The 21,000-nt window shown below is 46.3% G+C and overlaps 3 protein-coding genes across 4 annotated transcripts in view; 1 reads left to right on the forward strand and 2 right to left on the reverse strand.

Annotated features, from left to right (window-relative positions):
* boc (BOC cell adhesion associated, oncogene regulated) overlaps positions 1-6,031 on the forward strand; it is a 29,528-nt gene extending 23,497 nt beyond the window's left edge. Inside the window, exons 8-18 of the mRNA XM_073488828.1 lie at positions 77-345; positions 439-604; positions 983-1,042; positions 1,323-1,532; positions 1,876-2,051; positions 2,148-2,370; positions 2,471-2,656; positions 3,438-3,649; positions 3,739-3,827; positions 4,112-4,263; positions 4,909-6,031. Coding sequence (XP_073344929.1) covers positions 77-345; positions 439-604; positions 983-1,042; positions 1,323-1,532; positions 1,876-2,051; positions 2,148-2,370; positions 2,471-2,656; positions 3,438-3,649; positions 3,739-3,827; positions 4,112-4,263; positions 4,909-5,078 — 1,913 coding nt within the window. The 3' untranslated portion in view covers positions 5,079-6,031. The remainder of the gene's footprint in view (positions 1-76; positions 346-438; positions 605-982; positions 1,043-1,322; positions 1,533-1,875; positions 2,052-2,147; positions 2,371-2,470; positions 2,657-3,437; positions 3,650-3,738; positions 3,828-4,111; positions 4,264-4,908) is intronic.
* A 313-nt stretch (positions 6,032-6,344) lies between these two features.
* LOC141014629 (basic helix-loop-helix domain-containing protein USF3) lies at positions 6,345-16,548 on the reverse strand. Its single transcript, XM_073488504.1, has 7 exons — positions 16,464-16,548; positions 15,812-15,936; positions 15,687-15,718; positions 15,483-15,565; positions 15,282-15,378; positions 10,150-15,119; positions 6,345-8,720 (listed from the first exon to the last, which is right to left on the reverse strand). Exons 2-7 carry the CDS (start codon positions 15,853-15,855, stop codon positions 6,912-6,914), a joined length of 7,035 nt encoding a protein of 2,344 aa, XP_073344605.1. The 5' UTR covers positions 15,856-15,936; positions 16,464-16,548; the 3' UTR covers positions 6,345-6,911.
* Positions 16,549-16,811: 263 nt separating this feature from the next.
* naa50 (N-alpha-acetyltransferase 50, NatE catalytic subunit) lies at positions 16,812-20,707 on the reverse strand. 2 transcript variants are annotated; one of them, XM_073488726.1, is made up of 5 exons: positions 20,517-20,707; positions 18,893-19,026; positions 18,647-18,766; positions 18,489-18,555; positions 16,812-18,311 (listed from the first exon to the last, which is right to left on the reverse strand). In XM_073488726.1, the coding sequence occupies exons 1-5, from the start codon at positions 20,522-20,524 to the stop codon at positions 18,134-18,136; spliced, it is 507 nt and encodes a 168-aa protein (XP_073344827.1). In that variant the 5' UTR covers positions 20,525-20,707; the 3' UTR covers positions 16,812-18,133. The 2 variants fall into 2 exon arrangements, with proteins under 2 accessions (XP_073344827.1, XP_073344826.1); XM_073488725.1 differs by having other exon boundaries at positions 18,893-19,029; positions 20,517-20,698.
* Between the last annotated feature and the right edge of the window lie 293 nt (positions 20,708-21,000).

Consider the following 21,000-nt stretch of genomic DNA (forward strand, 5'->3'; position numbering starts at 1 on the left):
CAGATAGTCCGTCATTTGTCACAGATTTGACTCTTTTTTTCCAGTCTTTAGATTTCAAGATTTCTTTTCTTTTTAGGGATCTCTTCCAGAGGGAAGCTGCCCTCGATCTATCGGCCGCTCAGCCCAGACAAGGTGCTGAGAGAGCAGCCGCCTGTGAGGCCTGGGGCCTCAGGCGCCATGTTGCCTCTCGACTGCTCCGAGCTGCCAGGACAGATCCTGCCTGCAGACGCCCCCATCATCTCCAGCCAGCCACGCACGGGCAAGGCTGACTACTATGAACTCACCTGGAGGCCGAGGCATGAGCGAGGAGTCCCTGTGCTGGAGTATATGGTCAAATACAGAAAGGTACTGCTATCACTTCACACTTAAACAGTATGTTATCTCAAAATGTACACTTTCTTCGTCAGCAACTCACCCGTCTGTCTCCGTGTCACTCAGGTGGGAGATCCTCTAGCAGAGTGGACATCCAGCAGTATCTCAGGCTCCCTCCACAAGCTGACTCTGGCCAAGCTGCAGCCAGACAGCCTGTACGAGGTGGAGATGGCTGCCAAAAACTGTGCCGGTTTGGGACAACCTGCCATGATGACCTTCAGAACTGGCAAAGGTACGACACTGTCAGAGCAGACATGGAGCATTTTAAACATGTTGATGCCGTTGGGTCGGTCTAACACTTTGGTCAGGATGAATGAATCATGTTGTTAATCCTTTAACTTTTCATGTCGCACCATCATCAGTTTAAAATGTGATATAGTCCAAAAGCTAAAAAACGAATGACAATCAACGGGAATCATTAGCCTCAGCCGCAAGTGTTAGCATGCTAACACTCTGAACTAAGCTGGTGAACTTGGTAAACATACCTGCTTGTTTTTTTTCTCGTTCAAATGTCGCTTCTCGTGCAAAAGATAAATTAATCCCAAATGTATCTTGCTCTTAAAGCAGTTCCTTAATCTAAAATCTGACTGTTTGTATTTTCTGTCTTCAGGTCGTAAAGGGCAAATCGACCCACCGAAAACACCTGCTGTCCCTTCGCCAAGCCTCTCTCGTAAGTATCCCTCCAATCCCGCACTTGCAAACTCTACCTCCTATTAATTATACTAACAATAAGTGACTTCTGCTAAACTAACTGTTTTACAGAAGAACCTGAACTAACCATTCTCCTTTTGACTAACATTTCTCAATCTCTCTTTCCTCTCTGTCTCTGAAGGATGAGCTCTCAGTAAGTGCTGAATGCAATGTGTTTTGTTTCTTATAATTACAGTGTTGTTTGTGAGTTTATGTCTTTTCTTGTCCTCGATCTGACACCATTCTTCCTTCCTCTGCAGCTCCCGAAGCCCCTGACAAGCCCACAGTCTCCACAGCAACGGAAACGTCGGCATACGTGACTTGGATTCCTCGGGGTAACCGCGGCTTCCCCATCCAGTCGTTTCGTGTGGAGTACAAGAAGGTGAAGAAGGCCGGAGAGGACTGGGTGACGGCGGTGGAAAACATCCCCCCCTCGCGGCTCTCTGTGGAGATCACGGGGCTGGAGAAAGGTCGGCCATCTTCGCACGCACTTAAACAGTGTTGTTCTTATTCATAGAAGTTAGGGTTGGGGGGGAGAAGGAGGATGTACCGTATAATTATAATGATGATGTCCTGCATAATTACACTCCCACGGCCTGTAAATTCATCAGCGTAATGAGTGTTGTTACAGTCAGTTCAGTAATTGCTGCCATCAGTCAAAACCATAACCGTAACGCAATCAACATGGCATTTGTTCTTAAAAGGAAGACATAAAGTAATGTGAAAACAAACATCATTAGTCAACGCAGCTTCATCCTAGGCGGCGTGTCGCCACCAGAGACAGCTGAGTGATGGTTATTCCTCTCCCTGTAGGTACGTCCTATAAGTTTCGTGTTGTGGCGGTGAACGTAATCGGTTCCAGTCCTCCCAGTGCTCCTTCGAAGGCATACACAGTGGTGGGTGGGAGAACCCATGAGCGCCCCGTCGACGGACCCTACATCACGTACAACGAAGCCATCAATGAGACGACCATCATTCTCAAATGGACGGTGAGTGACTGGAGGACAAAATGAATGTGTTTTTGTCTACTAAAATAAGTATTTTGTTGATTGTGATTATGACATGATTTATCCCCCTCTCAACAGTATACTCCTGTAAACAACACGCCCATCTACGGTTTCTACATCTATTACCGGCCGTCAGACAGCGATAATGACAGTGACTATAAGAAGGATGTGGTGGAGGGGGACAGATACTGGCACTCAATCACTGACCTCCAGCCTGAGACCGCCTACGACATCAAGATGCAGAGCTTCAACGAGAAGGGAGAGAGTGAATTTGGCAACGTGGTGATCCGTGAAACAAAAGGTGGGGTCATTTTGCCTCATCAGCTCAGACTGACACTCACACTTAGGTTTCAGGCTGATGTAGGTGAGTCTGACATTTAACAATTATTTTGTCTCCTCAGCTCGTCTAAATAACCAGCGGACGATCCCACCAGAGACACCAGACCACGGCTTCGAACCCTCCGGCGGACTCATACCTCGGCCTGGCGACCTTCCCTACCTCATAGTTGGTATCGTCCTAGGAGCCTTCGTCTTCATCATTGTCGCCTTCATCCCCTTCTGCCTTTGGAGGGCTTGGGCCAAACAGAGTGAGTGCTCCGCTCAGTGCCTTAAAGGAGACATATTAAGCTATTTTTCAGGTTCATAATTTTATTTTGGGTAACTACTAAAATAGGTTTACATGCTTTAGTGCTGCAGCACTGTATTCCCCCTCTGTCTGAAGCGATAGCCCTTGTCACACAGAGACTCCTCATTATCACCGCAATGAAGGCTCGTCTTTACAGCGCCTTTTTTTTGTTCATACTGAACCAAGCAGCGCCGGATTAAAGCCGCTCCAGTGTGTCAATTCGTACAGCATGTCGGTGCTGTGGAACTAAAAGAGGCGTGACGGTACATTTCATGACGTTGACATCCGTGTGTTTTTTTTCAACGTGCTTTCCTCAGTTTCCACCTGCCGAGGGAGGCTGTTTTCTGGGGGAAAGTTCACTGAAGTCTCGGTCGGGAGGGCTGACCGTTGCGGTGATACTTTAAGGCCCCCTCCTGACTACCCAGTCTACTCTGATTGGTCAGCGCACACATGCCTGAGCCAGCACCGTTAACAACAACAGAGTGGCTGTGCTAAATTAATTCTTACATGCCAAACTAGCTGCTGCAAATGTGTGGCATGGTGACGTAGTGTGATGTCACAAAGTCAGTGTTTTCTGTGGGAGAGAGGAGCTTCTGTTTTGACTTTTTTTAACTTTCAAGATCTTTTACATGCACAAGAACCTATAAAACACTGAGGGAAAAGAAATGAGTCTCCTTTGTCTTTGCAGCCATAAAAGTATTTTACTCTACATCTCTTTAATTCTTTTTTTGTGCTTATTTCAGAGCAAACATCCGACTTGTGTTTCCCTGCCGTGGCCACCCCTGTGTCTTCATGCCAGTACACCATGGTGCCCCTTCAGGGACTTGCCCTGGTTGGCCACTGCCCGCTGGACAACCACATGGCGGCTCCACATGGCGTCTACCCTGCTAACAGAGAATACACTCCAAACGGCAAACCTCACCACAACTCACACTGCCTGCCGGGGCTGCAGCAGGTAAAGACTCATTCAATACAGGTTGTTAATAATCTGTCCATGCTATGAAATAGTGTTTAATGTATGCTCTATATGTGCTTGTTTTGCAGGAGGATGTGGACTGTGACATGGAGTGTGACACGTTGTTACCACAGACAATGTCAAATGGACATTTGCCTGTTTACCACTACTCCACCAGGTATGTTTACATATAAATGTCATGTACAGTATGTGCTGTGATTACCAAAATAGCTTGCGACTAATTTAATAGTTGACAACTACTTGATTAATCATTGCAACTATACTCAGGGTAGACTAGAAGGTTAAAAATACAATAAACCCAAGATGTAAAAATTGTCACCATGGTCCGTGGAAATATGTGCAGGTCATTGTTCATTCTTCTCTCACATTTTCTCTGTATAACACTGGAAACAATTATAAATTTCAGCCTTAATATAAACTATTTTTCCTTGTCTTCCTTAGTGGTTCAGATCATCTTGAACAGCACTGCTGTCCTGCTGACGACTCCACTCTTCAGCTCCTCAACTCTTCCCATCAGCACCTCAGTTCACAGGAACTGAGAGGAGATGGCAACGTCTGTGGAGGAGATAGAGCGGAGGATGGCATCACTCACAGTACGTCCACTGTCATTTGCAATGTAGCTTTTCCTTATCCAATGTCATGATCCCAACAGGAAGCAATCACTGTTGATTATTAATTGGTAGACTGAAGGGAGAGCCTGACATTTTGAAGATGTCACGTGTGGCTAAGTAATCTCAACTGATCGTTCACTAACTTATTAGCTTTTTTTAAGCTTTCAACTGAATCTCACAGACTCAAAGACTGAAGACATTTGCAAACAGACAATTACAAGCAAGAGAAGAAGAAATAAATGAGGAATTAGTCCACATGGCAAAGATGGTCTAGAGATGGGTTTAGAGATTTCCATTTACTAATGGAAAACTACATAGTGCCTCTTTTTTAAGAAGCAGTGAAGATGTGGAAAAACTTAATTTGCTAACTTGCTAGCTCTTTGCCACACTCAAGAAGTGATGGTCCAATTAGAAAACGACACCAACAATCCCCTGGTTCCGAGCTCCCAGTCCAGGCAGCTAATACGACAGCTATCTCCTAGTTAACTGAGCTAACAGGCTAACGGCGGCTACAGTTGGCAGCAGTCAGCGGTTACTCTGGTGATATGCTGCCCCCTATTTGTTTAAATCCAAAAGGTCGCCAATCGTGTTTTCTGACCAGATCTCTCTCCCTGCTTCTTTCTGCAGAGTCAACGTCCTTTCCTCTTCTCTCTCTAGAAGACGAAGGGATTTTCACCACGTCGTCGTCAGCAGCCACGACGCCGCAGTCTCAAGACACGACGATACAGGAAGTGAACATCCTCCCGAATGAAGCATTCCCCGAGGACGAAAGGACAGCCAACACAACAGATGCATGAGAGACTGTTGAACAAGAAGAAAACAAGAGAAAATATTTATTTTTGTATCACAGATATTTATATATTTATGCTTTTGTACATAAGTGTCTGATTATACTGTATATAAGGTTATTTTCATATTGAAAAAGACTCTTTATTCATACCTCCCCCTGCTCGCTACGCCATGGAGAAAGGGAGAACCAAGTTGTGATGCTGTCTGCATTTCCTGAGGAGGTTTGAGACATTATTCCTCATGTGAAGATCAGCCAGGGGGCATTTTAAATCTGCAGGGGATTCCTCTCAGTTCAGCACTTCATGTCTAGTCATTCCTCACAGAGATCCTCCTCCATCCTTAAACGTCTGGACCTTAGGTACTTAGCTTTATGTACAACAGAAACAAAGGGACCATTCAAACCAGTCTGATGCTGTAATTATGAGGTGCTTCATTGCTGTTTAGTTCTGTTGCTTTGTCATGTTTTCAAAATACAACCGCCTGTCTTCTTGTATAGCAGTAACACAAATGTATTATGCATTGCTCATCATTAACAAACTATTAACAAGTGTATGCAACATAAATCATTCTGTTCCAGTAGTGTACAAGAGATTATATATTGTATAGTTATTTATTTTTTTGATTTTGTTATTTTTTTAAAATCACTGAATGGGAGAGATTCTGGAAAAAAAAACTATCTTAAACTCAGTCATGGATAAGCTGAACTTTATACTGCAACCACTTCTGTGTTTACTCATCGCTGGTTACCAAATGACTGCCAGGTGAGGGCGCTGTGACAGGTGTGTCAGTATTATTCCTCCCTCACAGGTTGGTGCATAAGTATTAGTCTTTGCCAGAGACATCCACAATCAAAAATGAAGGAGATCCTGAATCTACACTCCCCCTTTTATAAAGTGTGGCTGTTCTGTGGCTGCACATGCTGGAGCACTATTGCATGTAAATAAAAGCTTATGAAATCTGACTGGAGTTTGGTGCATCTTTTCAATCTTGGGATATATTTATGTGGCAGCTACAGTCTGCACACTATGATTAAAATGCTTTCCTTTTGTTTTGCTGTGTTTTTACAGTGAAAACAAATAATTTGCTGTCTAGTTTCCTTTTCACACATGTGTCAACTTAGTCTTAAATCCACTCTTGTTGGACAAGACACCACAAACGCCACTAATTTTCATTGTTTCTCCCACTGGTGGATTCTGCAGCACCACCCAGAACTACACAGAAAATAGTGATGAGTTCAAGTGCCATCTAGTGGAGTAAGAAAACAGATTCTCCAGTTGGCAGCAAATACAAATGTCTCCTTATAAACTTTATTAATGAATTTTGTATTTACAAATACATACATAATCTAACAATTCTGATATGAAACATTGGTATTTACAAAATAGCTCTTGAAAAACAAAGATTCTGTACACTACAACCTGATATAAGTTAGTAAATTACATTGGTAGGTAACTGTGCAGAAGGTTTCTTAACGACCCCAAAAATACACTGAATTCAAGTTCTAAACCTAAATATCATTTTGTTGTCGGTTTAACCAACATTTCATACAAAGAGCCTTAAAAGAACATGACTTCCTGTCACCTTAAAATCAAAAGATTATTACAAATTATAACTTTGACATCATACATATGCCAGAAGGAACAGATTCGAGATTGAGACTGTGTGAACATGTAAACAACAAAATTCACCACCAGACAGACGTGGTGTCATATCAGCTTAGAAACCGTTCATCAGGTAGTTCACCATGACTTCCTGAACATTTAAAAGAAACGCATCTTAAATTCAAAAGGAAACTCTCCTCTTTAGAACACCAGTTCATCAAAAAGCAGCAGGACTTCTTCTCAAACAGCTGAGCTGCCGTCATGGCCAAGAATGTGGCTGATGTTGTGGGCAGGACGATTAGGCTGCTTTCCAGAGTCAGCAGACGAGGTGTTGGAGAGAGACAGCAGGGGAGACATTGGCATGGACGAACCGTCAGTGGGCATGCCTGTGGCGATTTCAGGGAACAGTGAGGTGAGGCTGAAGTTGGATATGTGAGGGGTGATTCCAGATGAGTTGGCAATGGGCATAGGTGGCATATCTGGAAGCAAGGGGAAGCTGGCCTGGCCAAAACCCACAGGACGAGGTGGGGAGAGGATGGAGCCAAAGCGGTTGTTGAGCGGAGGAGCGCTGCCCTTGTCGGCGCTCGGGCTGGTAAACATTTGGTTGGGAAAGTATTGGAGCGTGACGTCGCTGGGAAGGCTGGGGTGAGCCGCTGGAGAATAAGAAGGGTAGAAGGAGGGTAAAGTGTTCTGGGGCTCCACAGGGAGAAGAGATGGCGTACGGGAGGCGTTGGGCTGACTGACTGGAGGGATGAAAGTGGAGTTAGCATTGATGGGAGGTGGAGGATTCATCCCTCCCTCAGGAATAAAGGGGAAACCAAAGTTTTGAGTTAGGTGTTGGTCAGGAACCAGGTTGTTTTCACTAGGAACCTGAGCACTATCTGCCATAAATCGAACGATAGTGCTGCGTCGTGCCTCTCCTCCTGACTGCGGCCTGCCCAGCAGCACCCCACCTCCAGAGGGCAGAGGCAGGTGGCCCTCAGGCTCAAAGGGGTTGCTGTGTCTCAGAGCACCTGATCGAGCCCGGTCACCTGGTCTCAGCTTGGTGGGCGGAGCATCTCGGGCGATGTGGCGAGAGTGCTGGCTAACAGCAGTGGGAGGTCTGGAGGGGGCAGAGGAGCGGCCTGGCTCAGAGCTGCTGTGTGCGGTCGGAGGGTGGGGGAGACCTGCGCGCACACCTGGGCCTCCATGCATATTACTGCTGACCTGAGAAATGTGGCCCTTGTTGCCTTCTCCGAGTCGCATAGCTTGGGCCTTCTGTGTCTGTGGCACACTGGGGCTGGAGGCCTTGCCCTGTATGTCTCCTGAAGAGCTTCCAGGCACACAGCTGTACTCCATGCTGACTGGGGGACAGCACTGCACCCGCTGGTGGTTGCTCTGATCAGGCAGGTGGGGGGAAAGGAGGCTTTGCATGAAACCCTGGTGACATCCTTCCTGCTCCCGGGGCAGTGCAGGTCCAACCTGAACTCCCTGTGAGCCGGGATGAGCTGCGCTGTAGCCGCCACGGTTCCTGCCGTCTGCTGGAGGGCCAACACCCATCCTGAACCCTCCCTGTTGCTGCCCCTGGGGACCCCTCTGGGAGGGCGGCACTGACTTAGCAGCCATGTCACTCCCACGAGACACCTGAGCCTCAAAACCACTGAGTTGATGTGCTCCTCCTCCTCCCATGGCCTTGAATGGCGGACACTCGGAGACCCGCTGGACATCAGCAGACACTGGGTGTTCAGAGGGGAGCCGATTCTGTGGGTTGTGTGCGATGTTGGCCTTCCCTCGTGATGTGTCGAGGTAACCGCGGAGGTCCGGCTGCTCCTGTGTGGCACCGCGGCCAGGTTGAAGGTGGAGACCCATGCGTTGCTGTTCACCACTGGTGGAACTTTTACCAATGAGCGCCTCAGCAGAGTAGTTGGAAACACGGTGACGCTCCTGGCGTGACGGAGCGCAAGCCAGGTCAGACGACCGGGACACAGGATTGCTGGGAGGAGAGATGAGCTGCTGCTCCAGAGTCCTGGCACTCATCATCCTCTGCATAGCGTTATGGTCCTGACCAGGCTGAGGGAGAGAAAAGTCAAAATGTTATATAGCTGGATTACTATAATACAATGACAGCAATTAAAGCACAGTGTTTTACTGATAGTTCCCAGATGTGTATAGATAGATGGCATAAAGTGAAAACACTGACAACTGGTTGGATATTGTAATAATTTAATTGTGTTTCACTTTAAATTACTTGCAACCTTGAATTTTCATTCCTCTGTCTCTGCGGCTAAGGGGGCAGGACTGCTTGTTCACTGGAGGCCCAGGACAGAAAAAGCTCCTCGGCAAGCATTTTGTTTTTTAGGATTTTTTTCTTTTGCTGTGGTTGTGTAAATATGGTCTGCTGCGGTGGATTGCTGCAGCTAAGTCTTTGTAACGAGAACACTGCTGTTGGCCAAAGTGTCAGATAGGTTGGATAGATTTACCAACCAGTGCCCAAATATACCAGCAGAGCATACCAGTTTGAACTTGTTTTAACACATTTGACTGCACTGACAGAATGACACACTGGAGGTAGTGATTATTTTTCTTAGAGATGTACTGAGACCATCTTTTCCCTTCTGGATACTGACTCCCATCCTGAATGTTGTGTATTGGCTGATATCAAGTACTAATTTTGTATAGTTGTTATGTTATGGATCTGTTTTTAGTTACACAAGTCACTAAATAATTATAGATATTGGCTCCGTGAGCAGTGAATCACTTGAAGGATAAGTTGGCTTTAACAACGGTGTAAATAATGTCTTTTCAAATCAATTTGTGATCTCCGGACAAGCTGCATGGAGTCATTTTATGTTTTTTTTCAGTGTTTTTTTAACGTTTTACATCAAGTCCCCATCTACTTTAGTTGTTTAGGACAATGCTGCAACACTGTTTTGCTGTGAAGCGCCAGAAATGTTTTGTGGACTACGAAACTTTGCGACTTTTCATCGGCACTCATTATCTCCTCATGAGTACATTTTCATTTTTGGGTGAACTTTTTCCTTTAAGTTGCATACAGGTGTACAGGATGCTGCTGGAAGTAGCAGGGGCCCATTTCTAAGAAATAAATCATGTGGTATTTGGTGCATAGACTCATGTACACACTGATACCTGAACCATTTAAGCAGTAGGTTTATCTTTGTTTTATATTCTATTTTGTGAAAAATGAAAGTGTTAACAATCCTTTTGATGCCCATTTTATTTTATTCAGTAACAATTATATCTTTGGTATCATCCTTTAATTCACATTATTTTATTTTATTTTGTTTCACTGCTTTTATCGAGTATTCTGCACAACGCAGCTCAGGGAGACGCTTTGCTGTTTCACACCATGACGATAAAGATTTGACTCATGAATCTTATAGGTGATCATAAGGGTGAGAATTGGGTTTTAAATTTCCGATTAATGACTCTTCTGCATCAAGACATCATTTCCCCTGTTATTTAGCATGTTAACACTGACCTTGAGGTGCTCCTGCTGGCCCAGGTGGCTGCTGTGGTGGGCTCTGGATCCTGCGGCCTGGGCTTCACAGCTCTTCTCTTGATGTCTAAAGTGCTGCTGCTGCTGCTGCTGCTGGATCTGCTGCTGCAGATGCTGCTGGTGTCTGGAGTGAGAGCTCTGCTGCTGCTGTAACTGCTGCTGTTGGTGTTGTTGATGCTGCGTCTGTGGCTGCTGTTGGTGAGTCTGCTGTTGGTGATGAGACTGTTGGTGTTGTGTTGGCTGTTGATGCTGCTGTGATTGTTGGTGTGACTGTTGTTGATGCTGCTGTGACTGCTGCTGCTGCTGCTGTGTGTGCTGTTGATGCTGTGTCTGTTGCTGTTGGTGTGAGTGCGGCTGCTGAACTCCAGACTTTTCCAGGTGATGCTGCTTCTGTTGCAGCCCAGCAGGTGAACCAGTCTGACTGCCTCTGACAAGTCCCCTCTTCTTCTGCACATGCTGCTGCTGCTGCTCCTGCTGCTGCTGCTGAAGCGCCCTCTGGTGTAGTGAGTGGCGCTGTGCAGGGTCAGGCTGTGTCAGGTGGTGTTGCAAATGATACAGATGGTGTCTCTGCTGCTCTTGCTGCTGCTGTTTCATGTAAAGGTTTCCTCCAAGGTGCTGGCCGGGCTGGGATGCAGCATGCTGTGGATGACCCTGGGGCAGATGAAGCACACCTGGCTGGTTCTGCTCAGGGGGCCCTTGAGGAGGGCAGTGGCCATCTGTGGGTCGTACTACCGGCATGAAAGAGTTTGTGGAGAAGAGGGGGCCTGCACTTTCTGAATTAATCCTCGTCATGACAGTGGCAGACGTGGGAGGCAGCTGCCCCACCATCATCTGGCTGTGGTCTGGTGCTTTCACTTCCATATGGCTAACAGTGGTAGCTGATGGAGGGCAAGGCTTGGGTCGTTTTCCAGTGTTTAGCATCACCTCCTCCTGGGCCTGCCGCTTGGAGATGATCTTAACTTGCCGCTCAGCAACGCCAACTCCAGCCTGAGCCCTCATTAATGCAGTCTTTAAGGGGGTGTACTCATTCAGCTGGGCTGCGCCAGAGCAGGGGGAGAGGGCATTGTTTGAGGGTTGGGATATGTGTGCCGAGGTCCCAACAGGTGAGGGAACAGACCTCTGCTGGCCAGCCAGACTGGGAGAGCCAGGGTAGGGCTGCTGACTGGAACTGGGCCTGATCAAGTTGTTGACACTGAGGCTGGCAACAGTGCCGCTCTGGGAGGAGCTCTGAGACTGGGCCTGGGGAAGGGACTGAGACTGGGAGTACGAGATGTTCTGTGGATGTCTGCTTCCGTTAGGTCCACTGACAGACCCCTCCCCCACCTGTCCTCTGATAGACACCTGAACAGCTGGTTTAACTGTAACTGTGTCCATGGGTTTAGTCACTTTTGTCTGTTGCGTTGAGCCCCTTTCTTTACTGCTAGACACAGGTGGAGTTTTTGTGGCCTCCCATGTGGCTGTGGTGGGATTTGTTGAAGCAGGGTTGTCCCCAGAACAGCCTCCGCTCCGCCTTCCTGGACTGTCCTGTTCAAGCATGGCCAAGGCCAGCATTTCTGCCTGCTCAGAGGTGAATGTAAATGTTCCAAATGAGCCAGATGATGCACTAATACTGTGGCCCTGGGGAAGCATGGACGCCACAGAGAACCCTCTGCCTCCCCCAGCCCCTGTAGACATGGGAGAATCTGTCTGTCTGCTGGATGTCATAGGGTGCTCTATAGTTTGATCATCAAGGTTAGTGTACACCTGTTGAGACAGGCCAAAATCCTTTCTGGAGGGAGTTTCAGAAGTTGCTGCCACCAAGCCTTCTTTCGCTGCTGCTGTGGAGTGTCTCTCCACATGAGCCTCTCTGTCTCCTCCAGCGGGCGGGGGTGGTTTGACTTCAATGGGAAGGCAGGGGGAGGGATTGGGAATGTTCACATCAGTCTGCTGTGTTGGAGCTCTACTGGTAGTGACCCTTTTCCTAAACTCTGTACTTGTTGTAGGGGCTGTAACAGAGCTGTGGGAAAAGGTTGTGGCAGGCGATGAGAGCGCCACAGTTGTGGACACAGAGGGGGAAGTGGTCGTCTGAGAAACAGGTTTATTGCAGGGCAGAAGACCTTGGGTATTAGATCCCTGGGGATGACATAGAGTTATAGCGCCTGTTGGTGGGGTAGCTTGATTTAAAGATACTGGTGGAGTCGCTGTGACACTGCTGGAGCAGACTGGAGTCATACATGCAGCAGTGGTGGGAGTGTACCGAGTCTCCGTGGCACCTGCAGAACTGACCACAGATCTGCTCTGTCTAGAAACACCTGTAGTGGCCGCTGACTTACTCTGTGTTGTGCTAGTTGCTGAACTCGTGGATGCCTGTTTAACCTCTGGAACTGAGTGTTTGACTACAGTTGAGTTGTTGCCAGAAACTACAGCTGGTTTACTCTCAGTGGCCACAGCTGCACTGACCGTTGGCTTGACCGATGTGACATTGACAGTTGTAACCGTAGTTGCCACACTACTAGTGTTACTAGTCTGACTGAATATAACATCAGACTGAGTTGCACTGACGGGGCTTTTACTCTGTGGATTGGACTGACTCGGCGCAGTTGACTCATTAGAAGAACTGCAAACAATCATTATCTGAGTGTTCTGTGTGGAGGTGACACTTGCTACAGCTTCACTACAATCTGCAGTTGTGACAGCTGTGGTACAAGCAGGGGGAATGTCTGTGACTTTTACAGTCGAGGACTGTAAACTTTGAGATACTGTAACTTGAACTGTTTGACTTTCTCCTGCTGCAGCCACTGGCTTGGCTGAAACAGCAACAGCAGGCGGTGCCTGACTGAGATCTTTTTTCTTGGGTTGTTTAGTCCTTTTAGCTGTTGCCCTCTTTGCATTCGAAGTTGTACGGAGCCTCCTTCCTGTAGTGTTAGAGGCATTCACCACCAGCGCTGATTTGACTGGATTCAAACAAGGGACCTGTAACTGCCGGGCAGGTAGAGCAAGTGTGGTTCCAGGGACGGATGCTTGAGCGGGAGGCTGTGTCTGCTGGACTACTGATGATGGAGCAGCTGAAGGCTGAATGCTGCTCTGGCTAGAAATGGTAAGTGGAAGGCCCTGAGAGATGCTCTGATTGAGACTGCTGAGTGCCCCTAAACTGTTTAGGGCCACATTAGTTGTTGGTTCCTCCGTGGTGGTGGGCTGGACCAGCTGGAGTGTACTCTGCCCACCCTGGGAGCTTGATTGGTCAGAAGTCTTCATGGGCTGCAGGGCAAACACCTGGCCATTCACAGTGATAGTCTGTGGGGTTGAAGGAATCGGTGGGGAAGAGGAGGCCTGGGTGACCTGAAGGGGATGGTTCATTTGAGGCTGAACAGGGCGTGGGAGAATGTGCACCAGCTGTTTTCCCCCAACACTCTGTAAGGAAGGTGCAGACGTTGAACTGTTGGTTGTGGGTATTTGGGTGGACATAACAGGTACTGCAGCAGGCACAGCTGCAGGCACCATGCCAACCTGCGGAGTCTGAGGGGCAGGTGCAGCCTGATTGGGTGCCTGGATGATTACAATATGCTGACAGGGTGTCTGATTGGTTATTTCCTCCCTTACAACTGACTGGGTTGGGCAAGAACTAGCCTGCTGTAGGATGACCACACTTGGGTTGTTAGTGTTCTGTGGGGCTGTTACACCTGAAGCCGTTCCTCCGGTTGGGTTGACCTGCAGCACCTGCATGGTCTGAAGAAGGGGCAGCACTGTGGCCTGTGGCTGGGGTACCAGGGTGGGCTGAGGCTGAGGTATGAGGGCTGTTGGAGGATGGGGAACCAAAGACGCTGGCTGAAGTACAGCAGGCTGGGCCTGTGAAACGACGGCAGGGTGTGTCACCACAGCTGGCTGGGGTACTATTGTTGCCCTGGGGAGAACAGTACACTGAGGTTGAGGGGCTAGGACAGGCTGAGGAAGGGCCTGGTTCAGGATTGCTGGCCGTAGCTGGGGTGGTCTCTGAAAGGGCTGTGCTTGAATGTGGGCTGTAATGGGTGCTTGTTGTACAGGCACATGTGGTTGCATCTGTATTTGAATGGGCTGAACAGAAGGTTTGTTGCCCATTGGACACACAGTCACCTGCTGGACTGCCTGGGTGGTGTTGATGACCTCTGGGGTGGTGAGACTCTGGCAGACTGGCTGCACTGTGTTCCCTGCCATCTGCAGTGTTGTCCAGGTGGTCTGTGTGCTGCCTGCTGCCCCAGCCCTGAGAAGGGCCTGGCTATTGGGGATAGCAGTGTAACTTACAGTCCTCATAGCAGTGTCCTGTGTGACCCAAGAGGAAACCTCTGAGGCTCCTGCTCTGGATGTGGTTATCGCCTGGGTGAGCGTGGTGAGATTGGACACTGGCTGAGCAGGGCTTTCACTAGGGAGCTGTGAGGATGACGTGGCCGCTATGGTGAGGGTCGGAGCTGGAGCGGCAGGCTGCGGTTGCTGTGGCAGGGTTGTGGTGGCTGCAGGGATCTGAAGGGTGATGTAAGACACAGAGGGTGGCAGAGTCGGGGCTGCAGCTGGGGTCTCCACCACACACTGCTCTATCACTCTCAGGCCTGGTGTAGACTGGGTGGGAGTGGCGGTTGACCCAGGGAGAAGTGCAGGGGTGGAAGTAGAGGTATTAACTTGCAGCAGGGCTCCATTAACCCTCAACCTGGCAGTGACTTCAGGGGATGGCTGAAGAATAACTGTTTCAGAAGGCTGTTTTGCTGGGCTAGTCTCCTTTCCTGCTGGACACATCACATTGCCATTGGAATAGACGATGATCCCCTTTGGGAGTTGGTGAGTGGGTGTCACCTTTGCCACCTTGGCGCAGCGCTGTTTGCCTTTCCAGTGAACAGTGGGGTCTTCTAGAAGGTTAATATCATGGGCTTTGAGGAGATCGATGTAGTGAGCGCTCTCCCTCCTCAGCTCCTCCAACTGACGCCGCAGCCGACGAATCTCCTCAGCTGCACAGAGACCAAGAACATATATAATCAATCAAGTGTACTTAGTCATACGTTAATGATTCCAAGTCCACGTTTCAGCCTACAGTCATAGTCTCTTAACTTCGAGTATTAATAAAGGTGTCTGCTACTGCAAAGTGTGAGTTGTACAATTATTAATCTTACCTTGGACTTTATCTCCTCCTTCCAGAAGCATCGTATCATTTTGTTTCTTCAGTTCAGTGATGTAGCGAAAAGCCTGGTCCAAGATCATGTTCTTACTCTATAGATTACGAGATAAAGGTACCAAACAACAGTTAACTGGCTTGTACAGTTGTTGTAAGTGTTGCAGATGAAGCAAAACATTAGTGCCAGCTTGTCTCTTACCTGTTTAAGTGCCTGGGAACAGGGCAGGAGATTACCAATGCGGTTAATCCCAGCATTAATCTTCTCTTTTCTGTGTCTCTCAACTATATAAAGAAGACACTACATTTTAATTTCCAGATGACCACTAGTTTAACAAATAAAACTATAGATCAATGTACACAAAGATGTAGGATTTGAAGAAAAGCATATTAGGAGATATATCACCTGCATTGTGGGATTCTTTGTTTTTCTTCTTTCTGCAAAAAATAAAACAGCAGTTCACATTTTTTTATTACTATAACATACATATATATCCATGTACCTGAGTGGAATAAAACAGACATCCTTACTTGGGTTTACGACCAGGTGTCTGAGTTTCAGTCATCTCTGGCATCCTGTACTAACAGTTGCCTGTGTGATAAGGTACCAGTCAACACATTTAACAGCTGGTCCTTAAATCCCTTTCGTGTCCGTCCTGCAATGAAAACATGATGCAAACGGAGACAATATGAATGTTAAATGAGTATGATGGCATTAGAGAAATGTATAACACCAAGGATGCATTCAGATGCAATTAGCCAACAGTAATGATGTCATATAACGGCAGATATCAGTCAAAAGACCTTGTTAAAATACACTGAGCCTGCACTACAACAATCAGATGCTAACAATCTGGTCTAATTTAACCTAGCTTTACAGCTAACCTAAACTCATTTACCTGCATATTACAGCATAATTACAGACTATTTAACGAGTGGCACGAACAGCTGTGAGTCCCGATTTACGCTGACAATAAGTGATATTCAAATAATTACCCCGTCACTTAACTAGCAAAAGAAACAAGCAACCTGAGCAATACCTATTCAGCTAGCTTTCTGTTAGCTAGCTGGCTAAAGCTAGCTTAGCTTTCCGTTACCGACATGATTATCAAGCAAATTAATGGCGGATTTCTTCGCGTCGCTGCTATTAAAAGGCTGCGTATGGATGGTAGTTTCCACTAACCTCTAGTCTCGGCATTTTGGAGACTGTCCGTCCTTGCAAGAACTTTGAGATTGGAGGCTAACTGTTAGCTAGCACAGCATCCAACTCAAAACAATTTAGATACATCTAACGTACTGCAGTAAGGGGCGGGCTCTGGGTGAGCTGACGGCCAATGGTATTCTAGATGTGGTAGATTTCAGCCAATCACGACGTGCGAGAGGGCATCCAGGGTCGGGTCAACAACTAATGTACTTGGTCATGTATTCTGTCGATGTTTATAAGCAGTGCATCCTTTTTCAATTACACTTCTGCGTAATTTGCTAACATTTCACTTTGCAAATATACAAGAATGAGACAACGAGCAACACATTTACTGCAAATAGTAATTCCTTTATTTAGACGTTAAAAAGTCTTACAATATAGAGCTCCAGAAAAGATAAAATTCTTCAAAGAAAGGAAAAACATGCTTATACTACAGTGGAGAGGACACAACTCTCCTTGCATGCAGAGGGGTCAGAGCTTCCTCGGGGTAAAACGCTGTTCAAAAGACCATACCAAAATTTCCAAACTATCTGCAGAGCTTCAAAACCTAATGAAGGTGTGTGTAACAACAGAAGCTGACTGATGCAGGAAGTTTGAGTATACCATTTCTGCAAGGTGGCTACATAAAGTGCCAAAGGTGTTTAAGGCAAGATGTCTCCAAACACTTCCATGCGTTTAGAGACACACATTCTCACACACCTTCATTTTAGTACTAAAAATAATGCCCAATCTAATCCAAAACGGCCAATCTGTTGTTACTCGAACATCCCTCACAAGACATTGTGGAGTGTCCTCAGTCACACATTCAATACAACAATGTTTTGTTTTTGTTTGTTTTCTTTTACTCCTTAATGTTTTCACTCTTAGCAGTAAACCCAGGAGAACCTCTGAACCATTTGCCATTTTGATGTAAAAAATAAAAATAACAGTTGAAGGGGAATTAAATTAACAGGCTGGAAAATAAAGTTATTCAGAAATTATGAGTGGTGACCACGTCTTCCCACCACCTCAAAACCGTTCAGCCTTCCTCACGCCTGTACCGAGGGGATACATTTCTGTTGCTCCCCTCTGGACATGACATTTCAACAAAACTGGTCAGACACAGTTCCCATAAATCCCAGGGTTCAGGTGGCGAGGGAATGGAGTCGTGACTGTTCCATGTAACAACTCATAGCATCACTCCAAGCTGACCAGCTGGGACTAGCGTGTGTCAGTGATGGTCTTTCAAACACTTTTACAGCTTCAAACCAACTGTTTCCTTTTGCTCAACAGTATAGATACGTCCCCGTTAGCTTTATAACCGCATAAAAACAACTCAAACACAAACAGTATGATTTGCAAACACCACACCCTCCCCCTTCACCAAGTCTAAAACTGTCGTTGGCATCTTTTGCCATAGGAGCACTTTTGGATACTGAGCTTTTTGTCATTTTCAATTATCTGTATGAGGAAAGGGAAGGAATAAAATATGCAAAAAATCAAAGGGGACCCCTTTGCAAAATAAATGCAGCATTTTTTGTACTTTAAATTTGTTTTCTCTTTTTAGCGTCCTTTGAAGAAAGTGTTGAATGTGTCGACCCTGGGGCATTTGTCACAGTTCTGTTTCTGTGGAGGCGGGCACGTCTGTGCTCTTTCCAAACGCTGTGCCCCTACTCTGCCTTCTGAAGCTCTCCGGTGGGCTGTGCACATGGGCTGCGCAGACTCTTCTGCAACACATGGGCATCTGCGGGCTCTATCCTCTTGTAGTAATTCTTTTTTGTTTCGATGATCTCAAAGCCAAACTTCTGGTAAAAGTGAATGGCTGACTCATTGCTGATCTGCACATGACTGGGGAGGGAAAGGTGAAATTTAGTCACTGGGAGAACAAAAAGTAAAAATGAAAGAAAGAATCTGTAACTTAAATCAGTTCCAATAAAGAAAGATCTAATTAATCTAGCCTGAAAGTGTGCGGAGCTGTAGCTAGAGTTGACTACAAAAAGATAATTTCTACCATTAGACACTCACAGGTAAATGTTGTCAAAAGTGCCATCCTTCTCACAGATGTTTAGCACATGATTCAGCATCTTTGTACCTGGAGAAAAAGACAAAGGCAAAGTTAGAAAAACAAAACACAAGATCAAAAGGTGCACTGCAGCATCTTCTAGACATTTGGAGCTCCTTACCAATTCCGAGTCTACGGTAGGGTGCTAGACAGCCGAGCGTCATGATGTACAGTCTCTTCTGGTTCTGAGAGTGATCCACTCTGCAGCACACAGCACCCACTGCAATGTCATTGAAGTATGCTGCAAGACAAAAAAGAGGTAAGACTCAAACATCACCAACACTTCATGCTTTTTTTAAAAAAACAAACAAAAAACTTTTTTTTAAAAGGTTATTTCGGAGTAGGTTACATGAGTGATGTTTCTTACCTAGCTTTGCAAGCTCTCCAACTTCCAATACATCTTTGTAAAACTTGTCGTTGTAGCTGACAGGAAAGATGACCTGGTTCAGGCGTTTCAGCTGCTTAATGTTGTGGGGCGTAACATCCCCCAGCTCGATCCGGCTACTGGAACAAGAGCAAAACGGTCAAATGACTGACCAATAAAGTCCCCAGAACACTGTTTGAAGCTAGAAAGGTGGCAGGGTCCGCCACATATAAACAAAGTAAAACGGTATGAAATTGTGTTGTCCTTTAAGGTCAGTTTGTTTCTTGATTTAGCTTAGGCATAAAAAAAAAAAAAAAAAAAAAAAAATCAGTCAATTAAGATCTTTCTCTTCTGATTAAAATTAAATACACTACATAGTACACCTTTAAACTAAACATATTTGGGTTTAGATGGTTGAACAAAACAAAACATTTGAAGATGCCCAGTTCTGCTTTCGGCAGATTTTTCACTATTTTCTGACATTTTATAGACCATCCAAGTAATTAATTGATTAAAAAAAACTAATAGACATAATAATTGTTAATCTTAAGAACTGTAAAGTTGCAGCCCCTATGTGTAATGATCAGTAAAATCAAATGATAACCAATCCAGATGTGGTGGAAGCTGTGCCGCTGACCCACAAATGTCACACAGCGCAATGGGATGCCATACAGTGTTTCCTGATGCCAGACACAATCTACCTAAATCATCTTTCAACAAAACATCAACACCTCAAACCACTTGTTTAGTCATTCTTGAATTATTCTTACTTGCTAAAATCAAGAGTCAACTCAAAGATAGCCTGGGAAAGTGTGTGTGACAGTGTCTGTGTGAGTGACCCAAACAACTCTCCAGCTCGTGTGGTTGAAAGGTTCACAGTTGTATTTATAGGCATCTACACGTCCAAAAAAACAGCTGTTGGTCACGTGTGTTGCTCATCAGGATGTACAGTGCCAGCATCCGTCCACACATCAAACGGCAACTATCCGAACAATTAACACAATTCAGCGTTAATCGCCCCTGGCTGAGGGCTTGATCTGAGAATCGAGACCTTAGCCAGAAATGTGTTACAACATCGAGCATCACTGCTAGTGTGCAACTTTGACATGTCAAGTTACGCTGAGCAAGCTGGCACAAACTCTGAAGTTGATGTCGGGTGTAACGCTAATACCGTAACGTTAGCTGACAAACACAAGCTGTCTGCGCCAGTGACTTGTCAAGTAGCTAATTTAGATTCACTAGTTTACTGCAGCTGAAGTTCAGTTGAGCTGTTGTCGACTTTGACGCGACCACACAAAATACCTGAGACCCAGGGTCTGCCTATTTAGCTTAGCTAGAGTGGGTTTACTGACTCAGCTTCCCACTAGCAGCTAGCTAGTTAGCTTCGCTTGTTCGCGACCTGAACGGACCGACAAGCGGCTTAAATTAACGAGAATATCCGCGCTCGAGTCGTTACGGTAACGGTGCTGTCGGATGTATTTCTGTCCTACACCCAAATAAAAGTAGCTTAGCGAGCTAGCTAGCCTCGCCGTCTCCTCCCCGCCTCCCCTTGTAGAAAAAAAAAACAGACAGGAAAAACTTTACTCGTGCTAAGCTACTTATTCGTGACTCAAAAGCTTACACTCACCCTTTCATTGTAAACAGATATTATCCCTTATTTTCGATGAGGCTGAACTTTAGAGTTGTTCTGGGTAAAAAGGAGGAATTTTGACAGAGTTAGGGTCGGGGATGCCTCCCGTTTTACCCTCCACATGTAGCTAGTTGCGGTGGTTGCAGTTAGCTTAGCCGCCGCACTCCTTCCACGACTGTGTGGAGACTGTCAACCCTGACCCCCGCATGCGCACAAGCACTGCTGTGCGGCTCTGGGACTTTTTGTGCCCTGAGTTTGGTCTGTCAGGGAAATACACAATGCTAGCTGTGTTTACCTACAATATATAATATTATAACAATCATTCGGATATTTTCCGTGTTTGTGTTATACTATATATTTTTGTCGTCAAATTTGAGATATGAAGGCTTGAGTAATCTGGCGCTATGGTTGGGATTAGAGCTGTCAATCATAGCGAACGAGGCGGGATTTGTATTAAACCTGACAGGAAGCACAACCTATC

This window comes from Pagrus major, chromosome 19 (assembly GCF_040436345.1).
Source record: "Pagrus major chromosome 19, Pma_NU_1.0".
In the NCBI taxonomy this organism is placed as follows: domain Eukaryota; kingdom Metazoa; phylum Chordata; class Actinopteri; order Spariformes; family Sparidae; genus Pagrus; species Pagrus major.